General features: G+C 35.6%; 4 protein-coding genes across 10 annotated transcripts in view; 2 read left to right on the top strand and 2 right to left on the bottom strand.

Annotated features, from left to right (window-relative positions):
• The window catches only part of Acc (acetyl-CoA carboxylase), a 36,365-nt gene extending 20,078 nt beyond the window's left edge, over positions 1–16,287 (top strand). For 5 of the 6 annotated variants that reach the window (XM_076762441.1, XM_076762443.1, XM_076762438.1 and 2 more), the window contains 10 exons: positions 2,833–2,956; positions 6,060–6,390; positions 6,610–6,907; positions 6,996–7,209; positions 9,092–9,425; positions 9,523–9,983; positions 10,160–13,987; positions 14,432–14,711; positions 14,794–15,074; positions 15,318–16,287. In XM_076762441.1, coding sequence (XP_076618556.1) covers positions 2,833–2,956; positions 6,060–6,390; positions 6,610–6,907; positions 6,996–7,209; positions 9,092–9,425; positions 9,523–9,983; positions 10,160–13,987; positions 14,432–14,711; positions 14,794–15,074; positions 15,318–15,929 — 6,763 coding nt within the window. In that variant the 3' untranslated portion in view covers positions 15,930–16,287. Of the gene's footprint in view, positions 1–7; positions 1,046–2,832; positions 2,957–6,059; positions 6,391–6,609; positions 6,908–6,995; positions 7,210–9,091; positions 9,426–9,522; positions 9,984–10,159; positions 13,988–14,431; positions 14,712–14,793; positions 15,075–15,317 lie in introns of those variants that run through there. The other variant, XM_076762437.1, reaches the window with a different exon arrangement.
• LOC143340485 (CB1 cannabinoid receptor-interacting protein 1) overlaps positions 1–23,981 on the bottom strand; it is a 199,865-nt gene that overhangs the window by 137,446 nt on the left and 38,438 nt on the right. The gene's annotated exons all lie outside the window — the stretch shown is intronic.
• On the bottom strand, positions 16,343–20,497 carry LOC143340469 (SID1 transmembrane family member 2). 2 transcript variants are annotated; one of them, XM_076762469.1, is made up of 10 exons: positions 20,359–20,428; positions 20,102–20,256; positions 19,717–20,021; positions 19,452–19,602; positions 19,293–19,376; positions 18,843–19,157; positions 18,177–18,720; positions 17,394–17,659; positions 17,066–17,275; positions 16,343–17,004 (listed from the first exon to the last, which is right to left on the bottom strand). In XM_076762469.1, exons 1-10 carry the CDS (start codon positions 20,411–20,413, stop codon positions 16,714–16,716), a joined length of 2,376 nt encoding a protein of 791 aa, XP_076618584.1. In that variant the 5' UTR covers positions 20,414–20,428; the 3' UTR covers positions 16,343–16,713. The 2 variants fall into 2 exon arrangements, with proteins under 2 accessions (XP_076618584.1, XP_076618585.1); XM_076762470.1 differs by having other exon boundaries at positions 16,344–17,004; positions 20,102–20,297; positions 20,359–20,497.
• On the top strand, positions 20,518–22,483 carry Rpn9 (regulatory particle non-ATPase 9). The gene is made up of 5 exons (XM_076762493.1): positions 20,518–20,676; positions 20,756–20,869; positions 21,017–21,343; positions 21,430–21,762; positions 21,871–22,483. The coding sequence occupies exons 1-5, from the start codon at positions 20,561–20,563 to the stop codon at positions 22,136–22,138; spliced, it is 1,158 nt and encodes a 385-aa protein (XP_076618608.1). The 5' UTR covers positions 20,518–20,560; the 3' UTR covers positions 22,139–22,483.

Genomic DNA, 23,981 nt, shown 5'->3' with positions numbered 1-23,981 from the left:
ACGCGACGAACACTATTCAGCGATCGATCGTCGACTGCAGTTAGGAAAACACAAAATCCAACGACGCTGGCAGGACTCGAAACTCTATTACATGGTAATTATCACTGGCCATGATGCAATCTCATAAATGTTAATCGACGATCAGCGCTAACGTCACAGACGTTTTTCTTCCGCCGAGAAATGAAAAGGATATCGTTGTGGAAAACTGGCCTCGCGAGGAGAAAAAAATGATCGGCTGTTCGGTCGTCAGAGTCGCGCGACATGAAATGCAGCCTATCGTCAGCGACAGATTTCAATCGAAGCGTACCCGCGAAACATTCGCGCCATCCCTTCGCCGCGATACGCCTGAGGAAAACAGCCCTTCGTTCGCGACGAACCGGGTCGAACGCCATGAAGCGTCTGTGCCTCGTCAGATCGACAAAAAAGTGATCAACGTGTGACACGTGATTCAACGGAAAATTGCCGGAAGAAATTTTGTGAGTTTCGGGATCAAAAATTTGGTCGACGCTAGCCTGGGATGCTTCGATCGAGAGTTACAGTATTTCTGGACGAGTGCATAATTTATAAGACGAACGAACCACCGGCTGAAAACAGGAAAAAGGCTGGTTGACGGGTTTATTATGAATCGCGGAGGAATCAGTTGAAGAACAATCGTGGAGGTTCGCGTTTCGGAAAGATCGAGAAAGTTTTCGAAAACTGTCGCGGACGTAAGAAGAAGAAGAAAATCGATCGAGGGAAAGCAAGGAAGTAACAAGTGTTAGGTGTTGGGCGATCATCGTTGTCCACGTAGTGCATTGGAACGTTCTTGTGCAAGATCCTTGACTTCTTGATACTGAAGCCACAGGGAAGGGAGTTACGGAATGAAACGCATAAAAAGATTCGTCTTGGCTCAAAGAACAGAGGAAGATCCGATTTGGAAGAGTTCGGACAACTTGATGGCCGGCACTAGTGCATCAAAAATGAACCCGATAATTACCGTGGATGGTAATCCTTACTCGGAGGATGAGCCGCCCCAAGGACAGAGGACTACGACCGCGGGATTAAAGTAATTCACTTTACTGTTTTGACATTGTCGCAAGATGATTGTTGGTGAATTAACCCCTTCGTACTCGTGCCTGGACGCAGTGAACGTTGTTTCTCATTTTAATTTTCTAACGAACATTAAAAGCAAATTACAATTTGGAAAATAATTACCAGTGGCGCATAGTACAACGTTGAAGAATAATCCTTAAAACGCACTATCGATACTGCGACTGGCGTTTATCGAAAATGATACGATAAGCTGGGCATGAAGGGGTTAAAGTCAAAAATCGACTTTAGAAAAATTAGATGGACCGATTGAAATAATTTTAACGATCTACCCTGCAGAGAACCGATGGATGTAATAAACGATGGTAATTAGAAAATATTGAAAATATTATTTATTTAACTTTGGAAATTCAGCTTCGTAGAGGTACGAGTTTATCGTACAATTCGGTGCGGGACGAATATTCACTTTCGTATTCGTCGTTGATATCGGAAACCTTCGCGTTATCTTAGATTTCGTTGACGTATAATATTTTTATTTTCTGGGTTTAGAGTCGCGCAACTAAGCTATACTAGCTATACAGGTCCTTGAAATTCTGAAAGTAAGAATCGCGAGGGAGACAGGTTGAACTTTAAAACGCGAGCTAAAATTGTGGGTTTCGTTTTTTTTTCACCTCAAAAACAAACCTAGCAAACAATCGATCGAACTACAATAATTCTAAGTCTATAGACAATAATTCCGTTAAGGCGTCGAAACGAAATTGAATTAAAATTCGAAAGGATGTGTTTCAACCTTAGCAGGAACTAAATTTGCTCGTCTCTGGACTGTAAGTAACGATTACATAACTTCTCCAAATTTATATGCATGCCCGGACGATTCGAGATCACCGAGATCCGTGACAAGAAATTTGTCGCTGAAATTCGATGCTCGATAAAATGTTCAACCTTGTCTTATTGTAATCGAGCAAACGCGATGTTTAAAAATTTTTTTAATTGAAATAAACAATGTAGCGTTTAGCGAGTTCACGCGAACTCACCGGAATTCTGATCATTCGCGGAACAAATTGCAACATAATTTAATGGAGGAAGAGAAATGTTCGTAAATGAATAAGAAAAGCATATTTAAGGCGAGATACATAGAAGGCTCAGAAAGCGTTACGAAGTTGTAGGAAAGGCATTGCGTGATCCGCCTAAATTAACGGTTCATATACTTTCTCTGCTGTCATTCACATGTTCCCCGCTAATGGTCGTGCATTACCTTGAAAAATTGAAGAACACGATTCCTTCCATTTTCCTCCGAAATATGCTTCTTCGATTGTATCAAAACTGAGTTTACTTCAACTAGAAAATTTACCAGTCGACAATATTTATTCGATATCTATTTTATTTAACGCATTTACCTCCTAATCAAATTCCTAAAATTTTCACATGGTTAATATTTCATTTTTAGACAACTGGGAACTACTCTGTTACAGTATTTACCTCTGTAACGTCGTCAAAATTCATAATTTCTATACAAATTTATTTGCATCAATATCTAAGATTAATTTGTTTAGTTCGTCGGTGAAAAGTCCTGTCAATGTATTAAATGTGTAAACCATCTTTAACAAAAGATCATAATTTTAATAATAATAGGTTAATTTCAGGACAATGTTATGGACTGGTGGTCGTGTTATAGGCGATCACCATGAAATCCTTTCAATTTTACAGTGTCGATTTCAGTGAATGATCGACACATGGATTAAAGTAGTTGATACCCGTAGTTTGTACAGTGAAAAATATTCCGTGTTTAATTTAATTTCGTAGGCCCAGCATGTCGCAGGGCACGGTGATGATCCAAGCGCAGAGTAGGCTCCAAGAAAAGGACTTCACCATCGCCACACCTGAGGAATTTGTTCATCGTTTCGGCGGTAGCAAAGTCATCAATAAGGTAAGATGTCTTATCTACCCATGATCTGGAATTTTTCTATAAAGTGTTCGTTTTCAACGAGTAGAAACCTAACACGCTGTGTCTGTGTTTCATTTATTAATAAGGTCTGTTTCATTATCAATTACCACCTTCGACCTAAATTTCTTTTAACAATCGAACGCTTAAAGGATTCGTCAAAAAATTGCCTATAGTCTCGCTTTTGAAATAAAAATTATAATTGAAAATCGTCGATACTGTTCGCAAGCGATGAGAGAAGTGCACGTTTTACATCTGTCGTGGTATATACATTCCTTGATATCTAGGCGAGTCTTGAACATTGCACTTTAAACTATTCTTTTTACGTTTACGCGCTTCTTATTAAAGCGTACATATCTTATCTTTTTATCGTTTGCCACAGTTCGACGTTCGAATCCGTCTAAATTATGTGGCTCCCGTTACACGTTTGGAGAGAGAGAAAAAAATATTTCAAATGAAAGTTGGTTGGCGTACAGGAAAGAACGTCGTATGGTGGGAATTTTTTATTCGTAGATAAAAGTGTCACGATCGTTCCATTTGAAATGAAATATATTGGATAACCGAGCAACGTTTCATTTTGGATTTCGTTTCGAAATAAACGCAACTCCGACCGGTAGAAGGCCCCTTTAACGAATAAATAAATGATAAACTGTAAACCAATAAAAAAAAAAGTAATTTAAGTATCAAGATAGAAAAAAGAATCTACGAAATTTGGCAATTAAACGGTAACAGTTTCAATTGTGATAATACTATTAATAATAACAATAATAAAGCGGGTCATTCAACGCGCAGATGTATCGTTCTGCTCGAGTATGTTCACTCACTCACCGTACCGATTCCCAATGAACATTAACCGGCCAAAGCTTCATAACTGACCTTAAATGACCTTGAATAATGCATTCGTTCATACCTGTTTCAGCGTCACTCAACGCAATATAAATATATAGACATATCATTAGATTTAAAAAAAAATAATCATCAGTGTGACCTTGAAGTAATTAAGAATTTCACCTAGAAATATAGGACGATCCAATACAAATAGGCGTATCGAGTATCTTCGAATGTATTAAAAAATACTGACGGTTTTTAAAAATCGTACCAAATTATTTTTATTCGCAATATTCTCCCTTGTCTCTGTAAATACATTGAGCACCTCATTTTATATTTTCATATTACGTAATGCTACTTTAATCCTTTGGGTGCGATGGTCGCATAGAAATTATAACAGGAATTATGCAATTATTTGAAGGATATTAATAGGAAATTTCTTTTTTCATCATTTAGAGTTTACACAAGTCAACGCTACAAACTAATTTCGTACTTAACATTTTCGTCGAAATATGAACTTACTACTTGAATAGCTCTAAACATCCTTTAAATTAATTTTACGATTGTATTTTAAGAAATATGTATTCTTCCAACATTCATTTAGTAACTTCCACAATTTTTTTTTTACAAAGAACAGTGCTTGCAATCGTATCGATCAAGTTCCTCTCACAACGATTTAATTAGTGACAAGTGACTGTGGTGATTACTCATATATTTTTTTTAGATTTCCCTGTTGTTCTTGATTTTGCACACAATCTCTGAACATTTGAATGTTGTATCGTGAAACCTCGGCCCGTTAAATAAAATCCAGATAGTACTGCATGCTGTTCTAATAATCATCGATTCTGATAAGTAGACTGCGGATGTTTATGCATTTATGAGAAATTTTAATTCTCAAGAAACTACAGAATGCATTTAATATGCAAAAATATAAGAAATACTTAAAGTGAGATATGAATTATTATATTTAGGGGTTGAGATAGCCCTCTGCAAAGCTCCCATTTCATTAATTCTATTAATAAAAATTTGAATTTGCATAAAGATCCGCAGTCTACTGATGAGAGTTCCAATTTCCTTTCATTGCTTGATTGTCGATTACTATGAATCAAATATTTCGAAGTTAGACTCGTCGATCTAAAGTCCCTTTTTCCACTCCTCGATTATCCAATTTGTATATTCTCTAGCTCGCCACAAACGTTTCTTCTAATTTATTGGTCGAAGAAGTGGTTTTCCGAATGACAACATGACCAGACTAGTTTGCATCTCTCAAACGTTTTTTAACGGTCGTCAGGGAACTTATCTTGATTTCGATTCGCTACTGACCTAATTTCCAGTGCTGTTAACTTTCTATATCTTTTGCTCGCGATGACTATGAACTTGAACTCCTGTTTAGACGTTACTTTTGGACGACCAGATGGGAATATAGAAATAAAATATGAAAACTACGTTTTTTGATACGTTTAATTCCTCAGCGATATTTCTTCCACTTTTACCGTATTTGTGTAGTAAAATTATTTGACTTCTTACTTAGGTGAATAGTTTTTTAGCCATTTTATTTAAGTACAGATAAGATTCTATGTCTTTCAGGTGCCACTATTAATTTCAAGCTACATAATTCTTTATTTACATTCTTCAGAGGCACTTCTCCAAAGTTCCAAAAAATTTTTTCGGCCTTTTTTGTAATTTTTTTTTTAATGATAGGTGGGCTGTTTTGTTCTGAGATTTTGCAGATATATTTGTTCATCTTACAAATACGTACAGTATTTTTTTCATAAAAAACTATTAAAAATTGTGGGAGTTATAACTCCTTATTATAAATTCAAGTTTCGAATTTCTATTCTTTAACCTTTCTTTTGTCTCTAGCATATTAAAAAAAATAGTAAAACTCAATATTTTTTAAAATCTTTAATTCCAGCTATAAAGGCGCGTCTGCTGAATATTCTCTCCAAATTTGCAGTCAATCGGTCAGCTAGATCTTGAAACATCATGGAAGCCATTTAAAAAAAAACGCATTTGAACAGGAAGTTATAACTCTTAGAATTTTTAATATTTTTTTATGAAAAAAATACTGTACATAGTTATAAGATGAATAGATGTGTCTGCAAAATCTCAGTACAAAACTACCTCTCGTTAAAAAAAAAATCACAAAAAGGGTCGAAAAAATGACAATCTGGACAGCAATACCCCCTTACGTTTTGGCAGTCGCAAAATTTCAAGGCGAATTGTTGCTCTCGATCTCATCGAAGATCTTAATTTGCAGATCCTCATCGCCAACAACGGAATAGCAGCGGTGAAATGTATGCGTTCGATTCGTCGTTGGTCCTACGAGATGTTCAAGAACGAACGCGCTGTGCGCTTCGTCGTGATGGTCACCCCGGAGGATCTGAAAGCGAACGCGGAATACATAAAAATGGCGGATCAGTACGTGCCTGTGCCCGGTGGAACGAACAACAATAATTACGCCAACGTGGAGCTGATCATCGACATCGCCATACGGACTCAGGTCCAGGCGGTGTGGGCGGGATGGGGTCACGCTTCTGAAAATCCAAAGTTACCGGAACTGCTTCACAAAAATAACATCAGTTTCATTGGTACGTCGACAACATGCAATATCGTTGCTACATTTTCTATTAAATCGCACCTTACTTTAATTGTACGCCTAATCGTTCAATTTGTCATTGACCGTTGTTCAGTGTTAGGTCTGCCATAGAAGCAAACGATAGTTCTTACGGCGATAATTATATTTGTATTATACTATTGTACATTATAATTGTATCACAATTTATCAAAGTAATAAACAATTCTTTTAGGGCCATCCGAAAGAGCGATGTGGGCTCTTGGAGATAAAATCGCGTCCAGTATAGTGGCGCAAACCGCGGAGGTACCGACGCTTCCTTGGTCAGGATCAGAACTGAAAGCTCAGTACAGTGGAAAGAAGATAAAGATATCTTCCGAGCTCTTCAAAAAGGGATGTGTATCGACGGCCGAAGAATGTTTAGCAGCTGCCAATAAAATAGGCTTTCCCATAATGGTAAAAGCCAGCGAAGGAGGTGGTGGTAAAGGTATCAGAAAAGTAGAGAATGCTGAAGAATTGCCCACGTTGTTTAGGTAAGTCATAATATCTTGTTGCAGAAAATGTAGTCCGTGTAATACTTTAATGAACATTTATATTAAGAGCCCTGAAAACTGTTCTCAGGCAGGTACAAACTGAGATACCTGGATCTCCTATATTTATTATGAAACTGGCAAAGTGCGCGCGGCATTTGGAAGTTCAATTGTTGGCTGATAATTACGGGAACGCGATTTCGTTGTTCGGTCGTGATTGTTCCATTCAGAGGAGACATCAGAAGATCATTGAGGAAGCTCCAGCCGTGATTGCCAAACCTGAAGTTTTCGAGGAAATGGAGAAAGTAATTATAAATCCAAGTATTTTTCAAACTATGATATGATTCTAAAAGCAGTATAACTAATTGCAGTCATACTCAGTTATTGTTCAGTCAGTATTCAGTTAACTTGCAAGGAGAGCTCAATTATAGGGTCAGAAACTCAATATTTTATAGTTATTCCCATTTAAAGCTTTCAAGGCCTTGTAAAATCTTATTATCTATCTCTATTGAAACTTGTCATATTGACTGTTACATTAAAGTACGGGTTTCTTTTAATTAGAGTATACGTAAAAAGACATATTAGAGGAATATAATGATTATTTCATAACTAAATCCCTAACTTTTACCCTTGCTCGTAGGCCCTCTTTAACGAACTGGTAATATAGTCTAAACGTGTATCTTCCCATTCGGTAGTATTGATGTGTTCAAACAAGCCATTATCATGATTTAACTCTTTGTACTCAAGAGCATTTTAACGTTTCATGAGATTTTATCAATTATACATGAATTCATTAATGTATATTTACATTTCATAATGTTTTAAGGTATGATATCTTTTGGAATGATTCCCTGAATCAAGCCCGGATTTTTTGTTACAACTATCATAAAAACAATCTGTCTCTATATTTTCTCCAGACTTATGTAAGCTTTCCGCTAAGTAGTTGAAACATGAAATACGGTCTGTTATCGAGACGTTGTTCGTTGTCGCTGTCAGATACTGGCTCTGATCATAATTTGAATGCTCGGAAATGTACAATCAAGTGCATCAACGATTTCAGTTGAAACACACGAGCATTTGTTTCTGTCATAATTATACTCGCCTTCGGCCACAACGTTTTCCCTGAAGAATTGATCATTTTCAGTCGATAATGTAGTAGAATTTATGATACGATCTCGAAGCTTGTCGCCGTGACACCAATATTTCTTCATCAAAATTTCAAATCAAATCGTTTCTAAATGTATTTTCATTCAAATTTAATACAGATTACATCTAGATGAAACAGTTGTAACACATTAGAATTACTTTGATATTTAATATCTTCCCACGCATTCTGTTTTATTTTACTACACCTTTTTCTTTCACTTTTATCACCCAGTATATTAGAACCATAAATTTTCAAATAAAACTCTGTTCGTCGATTCTGACAGTAATTTTTTTCTGTACATACTGATTCTCAGACGCATTTCCTACAATTGTTAATCCTTGCATCAGCACGTTCTTTCTCTTTTTATTTGTTTATGTCTAGAAAGGATTTAGTTATCCGTCTGGTATCTTGAGTGATCACACACCTTTTGTTTATTCTTTACGCTATAAATTCAAGCGTTCGTATTCAAACATGCTCCGTGTCCTCGTATACTTGTGTATAATATGACGATGCAAAAATATTCACGTTCAGCTCTGACTGCAGTGCCAGTACATCTGACATTTCGAGTGATAAATATCCCGAGATATAAATATTATTTATATTAATGTGCTTGTATAAACTACAATACGTTTATCAAGATAAGAAAAGAGAGAAGAAAAATATTGTACTGGAAGTAAATAACAAAAGTAAATGGTCAATAAACTAATGAGTTTTTAGAGATATTGGTCAAGTTTAAATGAAACTTATTTAAATACCCCTTTTTTAATCATTTACCGTCTTTTGTTTTTGTATATTCATATTATGTTCTTCCGAATTCGAAATAGACCGCATTAATTGTTTTAAAATTTGCAAGTACAGTATATCTGTGTAGTTTGTTTATTACAAAAACGTATATTAAAATCATCGTGGCTTTTTGCTCGTTATAGCCATGATATCTTTATACCCATGCTCTTGTTATAACCGAATTCGACTATGATTATAAAATGAACTTGTTACTCGTTTGAAAAAATAATTTTTATTATGTTTTTTTTTCGTGATAGGCTGCCGTAAGGCTGGCCAAAATGGTTGGGTATGTTAGCGCAGGTACTGTCGAATATCTTTACGACACTTCCGGACGGTACTATTTCTTGGAACTGAACCCGCGTCTCCAAGTGGAACATCCTTGCACGGAGATGGTGTCGGATGTAAATTTACCGGCGGCCCAACTTCAAATTGCCATGGGATTACCGCTTCACCATATTAAAGATATTCGGCTTCTTTATGGTGAAAATCCGTGGGGCGACAGCGTCATCGATTTCGATCAGCCGCAACATAAACCTCAGCCTTGGGGTCATGTTATCGCAGCGAGAATCACTAGTGAAAATCCTGACGAAGGTGAGGATTATGTTTATACGAAATAACTTTCTGATATTGAGATTAAAGAATAGCAAGGAAGAGAGAAACGTGAACGTCAACAACGTATTCTTTTCAGGTTTCAAGCCAAGTTCGGGTACTGTTCAAGAATTAAACTTCAGATCCTCGAAGAATGTCTGGGGTTACTTCTCGGTAGGAGCTTCAGGTGGTCTTCACGAATTCGCTGATTCACAATTTGGCCATTGTTTCTCCTGGGGCGAGGATCGTAATCAAGCTAGAGAAAATTTGGTCATAGCATTGAAGGAGTTGTGCATCAGAGGAGATTTCAGAACGACCGTCGAATATTTAATCACATTATTAGAAACGGAATCCTTCCAACAAAATAGTATAGATACAGCTTGGCTCGATTTGTTGATCGCTGAACGTGTTAGAAGCGACAAACCGGACGTATTGTTGGCGGTAACGTGCGGTGCGCTTCATATCGCTGATAGGACTATTACTGCCGCTTTTACTGGATTCCAAACAGCATTGGAAAAAGGACAAATACAAGCTAGCAATGATTTAGAGAATGTCATGGATGTAAGTAGCACCGTTTTTTTACTTCTATGTATAAAAATTGTATAAAAAAAATTCTTACTAAATATTTAAATAACAAACGAAACAGTTTGTTTAAAAGAAGACTAGATTTTGAAACGACAAACAAAAATCCTTCTGTAATATATTTAACAAAACTTTGGATCGCGCTTCTATTTCAGGTTGAACTCATCAATGATGGATACAAATACAAAGTACAGGCTGCCAAGTCAGGTCCTAATAGTTATTTTCTTGTTATGAATGGTTCCTATAAAGAAGTAGAAGTACACCGATTGTCGGACGGAGGTTTGCTGCTCTCTCTGGATGGTGCTAGTTTCACAACTTACATGAGAGAAGAAGTAGATCGTTACAGAATCATCATAGGAAATCAAACATGTATCTTTGAGAAAGACAACGATCCCTCTTTGCTGAGATCACCTTCGGCCGGAAAATTGGTTAGCTTTTTGGTCGAGGATGGCGGTCATGTTAATTCTGGACAAGCCTATGCAGAAATCGAAGTCATGAAAATGGTAATGACAGTAACGGCAAGCGAAGCTGGCAGTGTTTTCTACGTTAAAAGGCCGGGTGCTATCCTTGAAGCCGGTACGTTGATTGCACATTTGGAATTGGACGATCCATCATTGGTAACAAAAGCTCAAGAATACCTGGGTCAGTTCCCAGAAACTGAAGCTCCCGCCGTATCCGAGAAATTGAATCATCTTCACACTAAGTATCGAAGCTCTTTGGAAAATGTTTTGGCAGGATATTGTTTACCAGATCCGTATCACCTACCGCGAGTGCGCGACCTGCTTGAAAAATTTATGAATTCCCTTCGCGATCCTAGTCTGCCTTTGCTCGAGATTCAGGAAGTGATCGCAACGATATCGGGTAGAATTCCAATTTCCGTTGAGAAGAAAATAAGAAAACTGATGTCACTTTATGAAAGAAACATCACCTCTGTTTTGGCTCAATTCCCAAGTCAGCAAATTGCTGCTGTGATTGATGGACACGCAGCCAGTCTTTCGAAGCGATCTGACCGAGATGTCTTCTTCTTAACCACTCAGGCTATAGTTCAGTTAGTACAAAAGTATAGAAACGGAATACGAGGAAGGATGAAGACCGCTGTTCACGAGCTTCTTCGACAGTACTACACCGTTGAGAGTCAATTCCAACAAGGGCATTATGATAAGTGCGTTTCAGCTTTAATAGAACAGCACAAAGATGACGTGGCTACGGTAACGGCTATGATCTTCAGTCACAATCACGTTACAAAGAAGAACATCTTGGTAACTATGCTGATAGATCATCTCTGGGCGAACGAGCCTGGTCTTACCGACGAATTATCAAGCACGTTAACAGAACTGACGAGCTTGAATCGTACGGAACACAGTCGGGTTGCATTGCGTGCCAGACAAGTCTTAATCGCCGCTCATCAACCTGCTTACGAATTGAGACACAACCAAATGGAATCGATATTCTTGTCGGCGGTAGACATGTACGGTCACGACTTCCATCCAGAAAATCTACAGAAACTGATCCTCTCTGAAACTTCTATTTTCGATATATTACACGACTTCTTTTATCATTCTAACCGTGCAGTTTGCAACGCCGCCTTGGAAGTTTACGTTCGCAGAGCATACATTAGTTACGAATTAACCTGTTTACAACATATAGAACTATCAGGCGAAGTGCCACTCGTATACTTCCAATTTTTGTTACCCAACAATCATCCCAATCGTCAGAATCAGTCTCTAGTTAATCACAGAATCGGTGCTATGGCAGCTTTCCAAGACATGGAACAATTTATCCGGTATTCGGACGAAGTGCTCGACCTCATGGAAGATCTGTCTTCGCCAATTACAATTTCTACTAGGGTTTTGGATGCAGTGGAGGCAGCGGGAAGCGAATCAAGGCACAGCACATCTATAAACGTGTCGCTGAGTACTGCAGAAACTGCTGGACCGATCGTAGAAATTGGCGAGAGACCTGCAGAACCAGTACACATTTTAAGCATTGCTATCCAAGAAATAGATAATTACGACGATACTTTTATGGCAAACTTATTTGGTGAATGGTGCGCCACAAATAAGGAGGAATTGATATCACGGGGTATCAAAAGGATCACGTTCGCTGCTCTAAAGAAAAAACAATTCCCAAAATTCTTTACGTTCCGTCAAAGGGACGGTTTTATGGAAGATAAGATTTATCGGCATTTGGAACCTGGTTGTGCCTTCCAATTAGAATTAAACAGAATGAGAACCTACGATCTCGAAGCTTTACCTACCTCAAACCAAAAGATGCATCTCTATCTTGGTCATGCAAAGGTTGCCAAAGGCCAACAAGTCACTGACTATCGTTTCTTCATTCGTTCGATCATACGACACTCCGATCTAATCACGAAAGAGGCTAGTTTTGATTATCTTCACAACGAAGGTGAACGGGTTTTGTTAGAGGCCATGGACGAATTAGAAGTTGCATTCTCTCATCCATTTGCGGAGCGTACAGAGTGCAATCATATTTTCCTGAACTTTGTACCCACGGTTATTATGGATCCTGCGAGGATAGAGGAAAGTGTGACCAGTATGGTACTCAGATACGGCCCAAGATTATGGAAATTACGAGTACGTCAGGCTGAAATCAAAATGACAATTCGTCCATCCCCGGGAAAACCAATATCTACTATACGCTTGTGCATCGCCAATGATAGTGGTTATAGTATAGATTTACATCTTTATACAGAGGCAACCGACTCAAAGACTGGTATTATTCGATTTGAGTCCTGTCCTTCGGCGATGGCAAATACTACCTGGAGACCAGGGCCTATGCACGGTCTACCGATCTCCACGCCATATTTAACCAAAGATTATCTTCAAGCGAAACGGTTTCAGGCTCAGAGTGCTGGTACAACTTATGTATATGATCTGCCAGATATGTTTAGACAACAAACAGAAAAGTTCTGGCACAAATATATAGAGGAACGACCAAATTGCAACATAACTATTCCAAATCCCATAATGGACTGCGTGGAATTAGTGTTGGAGGGTGATAATCTAGTGGAACAAAAACGTCTTCCCGGCGAGAATAACGTAGGCATGGTAGCTTGGAGGTTCAGACTATACACGCCAGAATATCCGGATACTGGTCGAGATGTTATATTAATCGCAAATGATTTGACGCATTTAATTGGTTCTTTCGGCCCGAAAGAAGATTTACTATTCTGCAAAGCGTCCGAAAGAGCTAGACAGCTTAGAATCCCCCGGATTTACTTCTCCGCGAATTCTGGAGCACGTATTGGTCTGGCAGAAGAAGTGAAAGCGTTGTTTAAAATCGCTTGGGACGACGAGAAAGAACCAGAGAAAGGCTTTAAATATATTTATCTTTCGCCGGATGATTACGCGCGTTTAGCACCGCTTAATTCCGTAAAGGCTTCATTGATCGAGGATCATGGAGAATCTCGTTACAAAATTACAGATATCATCGGTAAAGACGATGGTCTTGGAGTAGAGAACTTGAAGTATGCTGGTATGATCGCTGGAGAAACATCCAGAGCTTACGAGGAAATAGTCACGATTTCCATTGTATCCTGTCGAGCTATTGGTATTGGGGCTTATCTATTGCGTCTTGGACAGAGGGTCATTCAAATAGAGAATTCGCACATTATCCTAACTGGTTATAAAGCATTAAACGCGGTATTAGGTCGTGAAGTATACGCAAGTAACAATCAATTGGGTGGTATACAGATTATGCATTATAATGGTGTTTCACATACGACCGACGAGAGAGATTTAGATGGTGTTGAAACTGCTCTAAGATGGTTAAGCTTCTGTCCTAAACATAAGGGTGCGCCTCTTCCTATATTACCATCGCCGTGCCCCGATCCAATCGATAGAGAAACTACTTACGTTCCCACGAAAGCAGCCTACGATCCAAGATGGATGCTCGAGGGCAGATATTTGCAAAATGAAACAAACACTTGGGAAAGTGGATTCTTTGATCGTGGATCTTGGCAGGTACACTAGCATCGTTATTACTTGTATTACAGACTATTTTAGTTTCAAAGATATCTAATTAGCTTTGTACACACAATTTTATTCTATTATCTTCTGGTATCTATCTAGTAATTTGTTTATCTCGTTACTCTAAAACTCTTCGTTGTTAGAAATATTTAGACACAAGTTGTCTTCTATCCTCTGTGTGTTTTAAATGATTTAAATGGTTTATTCAGTGGAGCTAAGCAACGATTTTAGATAACACGAACTTATTATTACTGAACTTAATATTTACTTGTGCTCAGGATAGAAAATATTGGTCGCTCATAATCACTTGTCACCCTCTTATTATATAATTTAAAAAGTTAGCTTAGCTTGATACAAAGTCGGGGAATGTGATCTTCAGCATCCAGCATTTTCTACTCAGAGACAACTCAAACATTTTAAGACTTTTAATATTTATAGGAAATAATGAGACCATGGGCTCAAACTGTAGTAACGGGACGAGCCAGATTGGGTGGAATACCATGCGGTGTCATCGCGGTAGAAACAAGGACTGTCGAGTTGCATTTACCTGCCGACCCTGCTAATTTGGATTCAGAAGCTAAAACCATATCTCAAGCTGGACAAGTTTGGTTCCCTGATAGCGCGTATAAAACCGCACAAGCTATCAAAGATTTCGGAAAAGAAGAACTACCACTTTTCATATTCGCCAATTGGAGAGGATTCTCTGGTGGAATGAAAGGTATTTATCATTCTATACTTACAAAGAGTATCGTTTTGATGTTTTCTCTATTAGTTGATAATCATGCATCATTGTTTTACAGACATGTACGAGCAAATCATAAAATTCGGAGCCTACATCGTAGATGGATTAAGAGAGTATACCAAACCAATATTTATATATATTCCACCGAATGGAGAATTGAGAGGCGGTTCGTGGGCAGTAGTTGATCCAACCATAAATCCCAGATACATGGAAATGTTCGCTGACAATACAAGCAGAGCTGGAGTTCTAGAAGCTGAGGCCATAGTTGAAATAAAGTTTAGAACTAAAGATATACTTAAAACTATGTACAGGGTGGATCCAATAATTAAAAAATTGAAAGTAAGTAAAACTATTCTCATGTGAAATATTTTAACTAACATTTCTAAATGTTAAATGATAACATTATCTATAGTATACGTTTTAAATAGAAAAATGCAAATGTTTCGTAAACAATAGACAAATGCAAAAAAGTTGTTTAATTCGGAGGGGGATAGTTTCTTAGTGTAAATAATTCTTTTATGGGTGAAAATATAAATGAAAGTAATACACAGACTGAAATTTTATAAAGCACGGTTATTTTAGGAAAAATTGTCTGGAACCAATTCACAAGAGGAGCGAACAGAAATCGAAGCTCAAATACATAAGAGAGAACAACAATTGAATCCTATATATCACCAGGTCGCAGTACATTTTGCAGATCTTCATGATACACCAGAGAGAATGTTCGAGAAAAACACGATTCATGAAATTATTCCGTGGCAAAAGGCGCGAAAATTACTTTACTGGCGATTGAAAAGGAGACTGTTGGAAGATCAATTAATGGATAAGATTCTCACGATTCAACCGCGTCTCGACGTCAGACAAGTCGGTGCGATGTTGCGCAGATGGTTCATAGAGGACAAAGGACCTACAGAATCTTATTTGTGGGATAAAGATGAAACGGTGGCAAATTGGTTGGAGAGTCAACGTGAAAACGAAAACAGTGTCGTTTCGCGTAACGTTACTTGTGTAACACAAGATGCGATCGTCTCTCAAATTAAAGAAGCTCTCGAAGCCTGTCCAGAAGTGAGGTTAACTGCAATTCTAGAAATCGCTCACAGACTACAGCCAGCGGAACGTGCAGAACTACACAGAACTTTATCGCAGTTAGAAACTACCACTCAGGAACACCACGACTCCAGCGCTTCATCCTAATATTTTTGAAATATCAGAATTTTCTGTCTATCCACGTACCTGGTGTATGTAACTCCGTTAGAATTAATTGTACAGACACTCGTTTCTCATCTTGTCAATAGTAAATTCTACGGGAATAGTATAATTTCGCAAAGTTAATAATTGCTTCTATCGATAGCGTTACTTGAAGGTAGGGAGCAAAATGAACTTGTGCTTAGTAAGGTTCAACGGTGATGCTATCGAGTGTCAGACAGTGTCACTGCCGATTCCTAAACTGTGGCAAAGTATGCCCATTGTTTATAATAAGTGTATTCATGAATATAGAAATGATGTATAATATTATATATATGTTATATAATATATATATATATATATATATATATATATATATATATTTATTTTTAGAAAAGTCTGTTCGTTGCGTTTGATTTTACCGAACGACTACTAATAGGCATGTATATCTCTCCATTTTGTTGAGAGAAGAATCAATGGGTAAGTTTAAAGTATTAAATGCTGTTTTTCGATCGTAATACAAAATATCAAAATTTATCTACTCTTTAGAAACAAATTTATTAAGAATAGGTTAATTGAAAGGAACAGACAATACAAAATTTTATGAATTTGAATATTTAACAAAATTAAGGTGTTTAATACAAAATAGTTGCTATATGATCTTTATATATACATATATATTTTATACTATTTTTAATTCGTTAATATCAAGGTAAAATGTATATTATACACAATCATATCCTCATAAAGAGATGAAAAAAATTAGGAGTAACTTCTGTTCGTATCATTACCCTTAAAAGACTAGTATTTGACTTCGATGTACATCGACTAAATCATCGTCTAGGGTAAGCAAAACCATAAAGGAGAAAAACATTGCTATGCCAGATAAAAAATGCCAAATGTCATGGTTGTCAAAAAACCTTAGGAACTTATAACAAGGTTTGTTATAAAGGCGTGATTGGGCTGGTGTAACCGCCCACGAAATAGTTTTGTTTATAAAAAAATACATAGCTGCAACCCAGAACGCAACTGCCAAAATAATATAAATTAATGGTTGAAAAAGGATCCGCTCTCCGTGTAATATCTGAAATATTACACAATTCATTAGTTCATAGTACACCTTTTGATTATGCATCTATACATACCTTCATTCCAATATAAAAAATAGTATACAACATTAAATTGAACATTAATATAATTAATAGAAATGTTGCAAAGTTTTTTTCATGACTTATATTTCCGAACACTGCAAGACCAACGTTACATAAATTTGCTATGACAAGCATTATAAATCGTCCTGGGTACAAAGGTTTAAATAAATTTTTAACCCCAGAGTGAACGTCATATTTACAAGACTGTAAAAATATGAATTCGGTGGTCAATAATGAACATAGATTATTAAAAAAAGTAACTCGCTCGATACAAAACTAAAAAAATAATACTGAAACTTATGTATTAAGTGCATAATATTACCTGTATTATTCTTTTGAAGATACCTTTAAGTCTGCATCGTCCCATATAGTAAAATTGAATAGTCACAAACAAGCAAATTAGCAAATGCATAATCGTAAATATAATCCAGAAAGCGGTGGAACCATTCAAAACGCCGATTAATCCTATTAGTATGATTAATGCTAAGACTCCAAATGTAATCGGTGCTCGAGCGTTTATATCGGGATGCCGCGTTTGATAAATTTTGATCATACAAAGTACTGCTATGATGTACATATAACTTGTGTCTGAAAGAATAACAACGAATTCTATTAATATCATATTTAAAAAAAAAAAAAAAAAAATACAGTGATGCCTTGAAAATTAACCAGGATTTTCCTTTGGAATTTGTCCCCCGCTTGTCCTGATGACTAAGTATATTTATATTTTTAAATCTACTGTGAAATTTCGATATCCCATGTTTATGCATCTCTATCTTACTCACACTCTCTGAAAAAAAATATCACTCGATTTCCTAGATCTACCTCTCTTCAATTTTGACCAGTTTCAATCCTGTGTTACAGTTTAAGGTTCCTCAGTTTCTTCCACTTCTCACACCTGACAATCTCTGTTTGCCCTACCTTCAGCATTGTTCACTTACACTTGTTAGTCTCAGACAGTATTGGGAGGAAAAGCGGGGTAAGCAAAGAACTCGAAGGTTAAAGTAAAAGAAATGCTAACACCATTTCTCGACCTGGCAACCCCCTCGTTCTAAATGTCGGCCAATATCCAAGGCATTACTGTATATAATATATTTCATCTTACCGAATTGAAAATTACTTCGATTCGGGCATACATGATAACATCCTGAAAGTATTCCTTCCATGATAAGAGCAAACCCAAGTGCATAAAATAATCCATAATGTTGCGGTATACCGTAAGACTGGTTCTTTTCCATATTTGCATGCTTTTCTCGAGTATATGTCACCAATATAAACAGAACACCTAATAGGATGTACCCAAAATTCGAAAACACGTGATTGAAATCCGACAGCAATCCAAGTGGATGGGAGCATAAAAAATTATAATAACATATATCTTGATTCCCAGTAATATGAAGTATGTTCTGGTAAGTTACTACTAGTTGCAAAACGGGTAAAGTATAGAAGATGGTAATCGTTACTAAATAATAAAAATATAATCGGGACTTATGCCGTAAAATTTTTGGATGTTTGCGAGCCAAATCACAAACTGAAAGTACAAGTTTCGTTCGTATCACTTCTTTATCAGAATGAACATCTTGCAAAATATCAATATCATCTTCATCTAGTGACGAATCTTCTGAAGATATTGACACCTGAGGCTGTATCTAAAATGTAAATAATTCATATAATTAATTATAATAATTAACTGTGATTAGGAATATTTCTGTAATACATGAATCAATTTTTTATTAGGTGTAAAGCATTTTAGACATAATATTTATCTTACCTCTTCTACTGTAAGAGGACTCTGTATAAAATCATTGTTTTCACATATTTGATTATCCAATAACTCCTGATGAATTTTTCTACCTTCTTTAATTACTGAGAATGCTATGCCCACAACATACACTATGCAGAAGCCAAAAATGAGAGATACCACTACACTTGATGCGATCACATAATCGTGTTTGGTAATACTAGGATTTACTGTTAGTGACACATTTTTATTCCGTACAGAGACTGTATTAGGTGATCCATAACAGTCAGTATCATCACCCTTTACTACAAGTACAACAAAAAATCCCATTGGATATGCTTCTCTCTAAAAGATTATAATTAGACTTCAATATAACTTCTAATCAAATTTTACCAAAACAATATTCTATTCTTTTATGTATTCCATATTTTGGAAAATACATAAAAGAATTACCCATTAACAACTGAGGCAAATACATACAGGCACAGTGATACCACCCTGGCGACTAACAGTTTGCCAGTAACCAGCAAATTGAATATTCCTTTCTAAATCAAATACAGGACACTAAGCAAGAAAATATTTTAGAATCCTACAATATTGTAAACATATTATTATAGAGATATGTTAAAACCCTCTTACCGATATATTTTGTATTGAGACTGTCATACAAATATCACTCTCAGATTCAACATGGACAATAACAAAAGGACTTTTCATTTGCTCTTGAAAGATATAACCATAATAAATAGGTTCAGATGGAGAAATTTCCGTTGAACGTTTCTCTCCTGTTCTATATAGAAAACCACAAAACAATTGTTATTCTTTCTTGTTTTTTTGTTTAATGGCATAATAAACTTATTTACATACTCCTGATTTAATACCAACATTTAATACACTATAATACCTCAAGTAAAATTCTGTATAATGCGTTACATTCAACTTGAACAAAACATTTTTGTGATTAGCAGTGGATAAAGTGATAGTAACAAATTCTCCTCTAACATCCATCCGTTCACTGTGATAATTTTCTGTTGAACACAAAGTCCGACTAGTTTTATTATAAATTGAATCATTAAAATATAAACTATCTACAACTAGAGGAATTTGCCATGATAAAATTCCTTTCTTGTGACGAGCTACTACAATAAGAGGTAAATCATGAGTAGCATTGCTTTCAACTTTTATTCTAGCAGTTTCCATCCATATTTCCTAAATATGTAAAAATAAATGATATAAATAATTATTTTTTATAATAATAAAAATAATTATGTAAATTAATTAATACTTACACTGTTGGTAGGGTATAAGAATTCATATTCAACAGTATTATTTATGAGGAGTTCATATTCTTTCTCATACACCGCCTCATAAACAATGGGTAAGAATGTTAAATTCCGGTAAGCAATAATTCCATGGAGGTTAAATAATAATAATATAGTAGTAACTTTAAAAATTCTCTGCATATTTAACATATTAAAGTTTAACCTAAACATAAAGCTTTGAATAAATATTTACATAACTTACGATATTCAAATTCATTACTTACACAGAATATCACATATGCAATAACAAAAGTATTGAATTAAATTTTTTTCTTTCATGTTGTTTTATTCACGATGTTAGAACTCGATCTGAGGAAAAGTTACTAGCAGCTTTAGTAACTCCAGATTGAAATTCAACTTGAACGGTTCAACAGTTGAACTGAATATTACTGATTACTGATTCAGCTTCGGTCATTGTTGTTAAAAATGGCGGCAGCCGTGGCACCGAAGGATGTTAACACATATTTAAATCAAAATCAAAATGTTGCAGACAAAGAATTGGCTGCTGAATGGGCGCAACTTGAGAAACTATATAATAAAAAGTATTGTGTATCACATATTTTAAATTACATTTATATTATAATAGAATAATCTGACCTTTTCTCGTACGGTGACTTGCAGGCTTTGGCATCAGCTGACACTTAAATTAGAAACATTTGTGAAAAATCCAGCGCTTCTGAAAGGAGATAATTTGGTACAATTATACGTTAACTTTTTATCTACCTTTGAAAACAAGTAAGAATAATACATATGTTTTTTTAGAATATTATATCATAACCTCACTCTTTGATATGAATAGAAAACAATATTTTTCGATAAGTATGATAAAAAAGGATAAAATAATACTATTGCCAGGTTTAATTATTTATGTTTTATATTTAGGATAAACCCTTTGTCGTTGGTAGAAATATTAGCATATGTAATACAACAATTTCAAGATAAGGAAGAAGCAATTAAATTTTTGGAAAAAACTGAGGCTAAAGTTAAAAGCAGTAATGAAGCCGTGGCTCTCTGTAAGGTCCTTAGAGGGCAAATTTTGCTGGATAAGTTAAATAATCAAGAACAAACGAAAAAGATAATAGAAGAAATAGAAGCGATGTTGGATAATGCTGATGGTATTACCACAGTTCATGGTAGATTTTATTTGTTAGCCAGCCGTCTTTACCGTTTACAAGGCAAACACGCAGAATATTATCGCACTGCTCTGAGGTATTATTACATCTAAGAATTTTAAGTTCTAAATTAATCTGATAACATAATCTTATAACAAATATACTTTACACTTGATTTTTTAGATACTTGGGTTGTATCGATTTAAACAGCTTAAGTAAACAAGAACAAGAACAACATGCATTTTTCCTTGGTCTGGCTGCACTTTTAGGTGAGGGTGTTTATAATCTTGGAGAACTATTAGCTCATCCAGTTTTACAGTCTCTAAAAGGTACACCAAACTCTTGGTTGATTGATTTATTACAAGCTTTCAATGCTGGCGATATTGCGGCGTTAGAGAAATTAAAACCACAATGGAGCAAAGTTGCTGATTTAGCTGCACAGGAATTAAAATTAAGACAAAAAATCTCTCTTCTGTGCCTTATGGAAATGACTTTCAAGCGGCAAGGTAACAACAGGTTTGTATTTTCTTTGTTATGATACTAAATTAATACTAAAATTATAAAATAACTATGCCAAATAATTTACGTTAATTAAATGATAATGTTAAGTATTTTTTATTACAGACAGTTGACATTCACAGAAATCTCTCAAGAAACTCGTTTACCTCTCGGTGAAGTAGAATTACTAGTAATGAAGGCTTTAGCTCAAGGTTTGGTTCGTGGCGCCATTGATCAAGTAGCAGGAACAGTAAACATGACATGGGTACAACCTCGCGTGTTGGATCGTAGTCAAATAGCTGGGATGGTTCAAAGACTTGATGGATGGTGTAAAGATGTCAGCTCAATGGAGCGTTTATTGGAATCTCGAGCCTCCGAAATTCTAACTCTTTAATATTAGATTTGATACTCTTTCATCGATTCATTTATAAGTTGTACTTCTGTATTTCTAATAATTCATTGGCTTACCATTATTTTAAAATGTCCACAAATAATAAACCAATTGTGATAAGTCAATAAATTAATATAGAAGAAAATATAAACTCCACTTTTTTAAACACAAAATTATAATACTATTACAGGTGAATGTTAAAAGGGATACAGATTTGTTTTGAACTTAATATTCTAAAGGAAACAATTGCATACAATTTCTATCATACATAGAGTAATCATTTCAATTTCGTTGTGTTCACAAACTTCGTATTATGATTGAAACAATAATAATGTACATTAACATTTACCGCGTTTTTTATTTAAGAATGCATTTATACAGGGTGTTCAGCTACCTTTAGTCATCTTTTGAGGGGATGATTAATGGTAACCGAACACCCTATATTTAAGATATGAAGAATTTTGATTATATACATATGCTATTATTTGGATTATTTGGTGAATAGACATATCCCTGAAATCGTACCCACTTTCGAGAAAAAAATCGGGTAGGTGTTGAATTTTTTTGACAGAAAAGAAAATTTTTCAAATCGTTTTAGAAAAATTATTTTCGGTTGCAAGAGTCGATTGCAATCATTTTTGGTCATTACACATACCCCCGAAATCCTACCCACTTTCGAGAAAAAAATTCGAATAGGTAGTGAAATTTTTCGACAAAATTAAAAAGTTACAAATCGTTCTAAAAAAATTATTTTCAGTTACAGGGGTCAATTACAATCATTTTTCGTGAATAGACATACCCTCGAAATCCTACTCATTTTCGAGAAAAAAATTCTTTACCGAAAATCTAATGTGAGGCAAGAAATGCTTCCCTGAAATTTCATGCGAATCTTTAAAATGTCATAACTCCTGAACGGATTGGCCGATTTTCATTTTTAAAAAAACAAACTATGCGTATTTTAGTGGAGAATATGTACAAATCGCAAAAATATTCGAAAAGTTAATCCTTGACCCCGTAAACTGAGAAAAACTCAATAAAAATGGTCTAATTTTCAAACAACCATAACTCCTGCAGCAGTGAATATATTTCAATGAAACTTTTTTCTGAAGTAGAGCTCATGAGTACCTACAAAAAAGTATTAGACAACTTTTCTATAGGGCGTCAAACAAAGGTATTAAAAATCGGAAACAAATTTTTAAGAAAAATCGACAGAGGGTAGGTAAAAAAAAAAAATTCGAATCTAATTAAGTTACTCAACCATTTTTCTATACATTATTCCATCTAATTAATTAGTTATAAACAATTTCTGGAAGCGATACTTATTTATTCCAATATTGCGCCAAAAGTGACAAAGTATCGCCATCTGTCGGAATGTTAGAGGAAGTATCCAGAGTATTGTCCCCTCACCCCCCAAGGTTTGGTGCACACGAATAGTATCGCCATCTAAGAACAGGTATCGAACTAAAAAAGTTACAGCTACCCAAAATTATTGTAAAATTATTTCGCCTAAATTTTTCGGCGAAATTGAAAAGATTCAAATCGTTCTAAAAAAATTATTTTCAGTTGCAGGTGTCGATTACAATAATTTTTGGTGAACAAACGTACCTGCGAAATCCTACCCACTTTCTAGAAAAAATTCCAGAAGGTGTGAAAATTATAATAGTATCCTTGAATGTTGCCGAGGATCTATACTATATTCTTCGATTCTAAAAGTTCATATTTTATTCCCAGAAAAGGAGTTATTAACGAATAATCAAGGTACATACTGCGTATCAGGAGTAGCAGGAGTGGGGGTAGCTGTAACTTTTTTAGTTCGATACCTGTTCTTAGATGGCGATACTATTCG

The sequence above is a fragment of the Colletes latitarsis genome, chromosome 3 (assembly GCF_051014445.1).
Source record: "Colletes latitarsis isolate SP2378_abdomen chromosome 3, iyColLati1, whole genome shotgun sequence".
Classification (NCBI taxonomy): Eukaryota; Metazoa; Arthropoda; class Insecta; order Hymenoptera; family Colletidae; genus Colletes; species Colletes latitarsis.
Note: the sequence above shows the minus strand (reverse complement) of the source record. Positions and strands in the feature narration are given on the sequence as shown.

Excerpts from the sequence above, each read along its gene's own strand:
- Rpn9 (XM_076762493.1), top strand. The coding sequence starts at position 20,561 with ATGGCGGCAGCCGTGGCACCGAAGGATGTTAACACATATTTAAATCAA. Across the intron at positions 20,870-21,016 it reads TTATCTACCTTTGAAAACAA|GATAAACCCTTTGTCGTTGG; the intron begins GTAAGAATAATA and ends TTTTATATTTAG. Across the intron at positions 21,763-21,870 it reads AAGCGGCAAGGTAACAACAG|ACAGTTGACATTCACAGAAA; the intron begins GTTTGTATTTTC and ends TTTTTATTACAG.
- LOC143340469 (XM_076762469.1), bottom strand. The coding sequence starts at position 20,413 with ATGAAAGAAAAAAATTTAATTCAATACTTTTGTTATTGCATATGTGAT. Across the intron at positions 20,257-20,358 it reads TTGCATATGTGATATTCTGT|TTACTACTATATTATTATTA; the intron begins GTAAGTAATGAA and ends GAATTTTTAAAG. Across the intron at positions 19,158-19,292 it reads AGGGTGGTATCACTGTGCCT|AGAGAAGCATATCCAATGGG; the intron begins GTATGTATTTGC and ends ATAATCTTTTAG.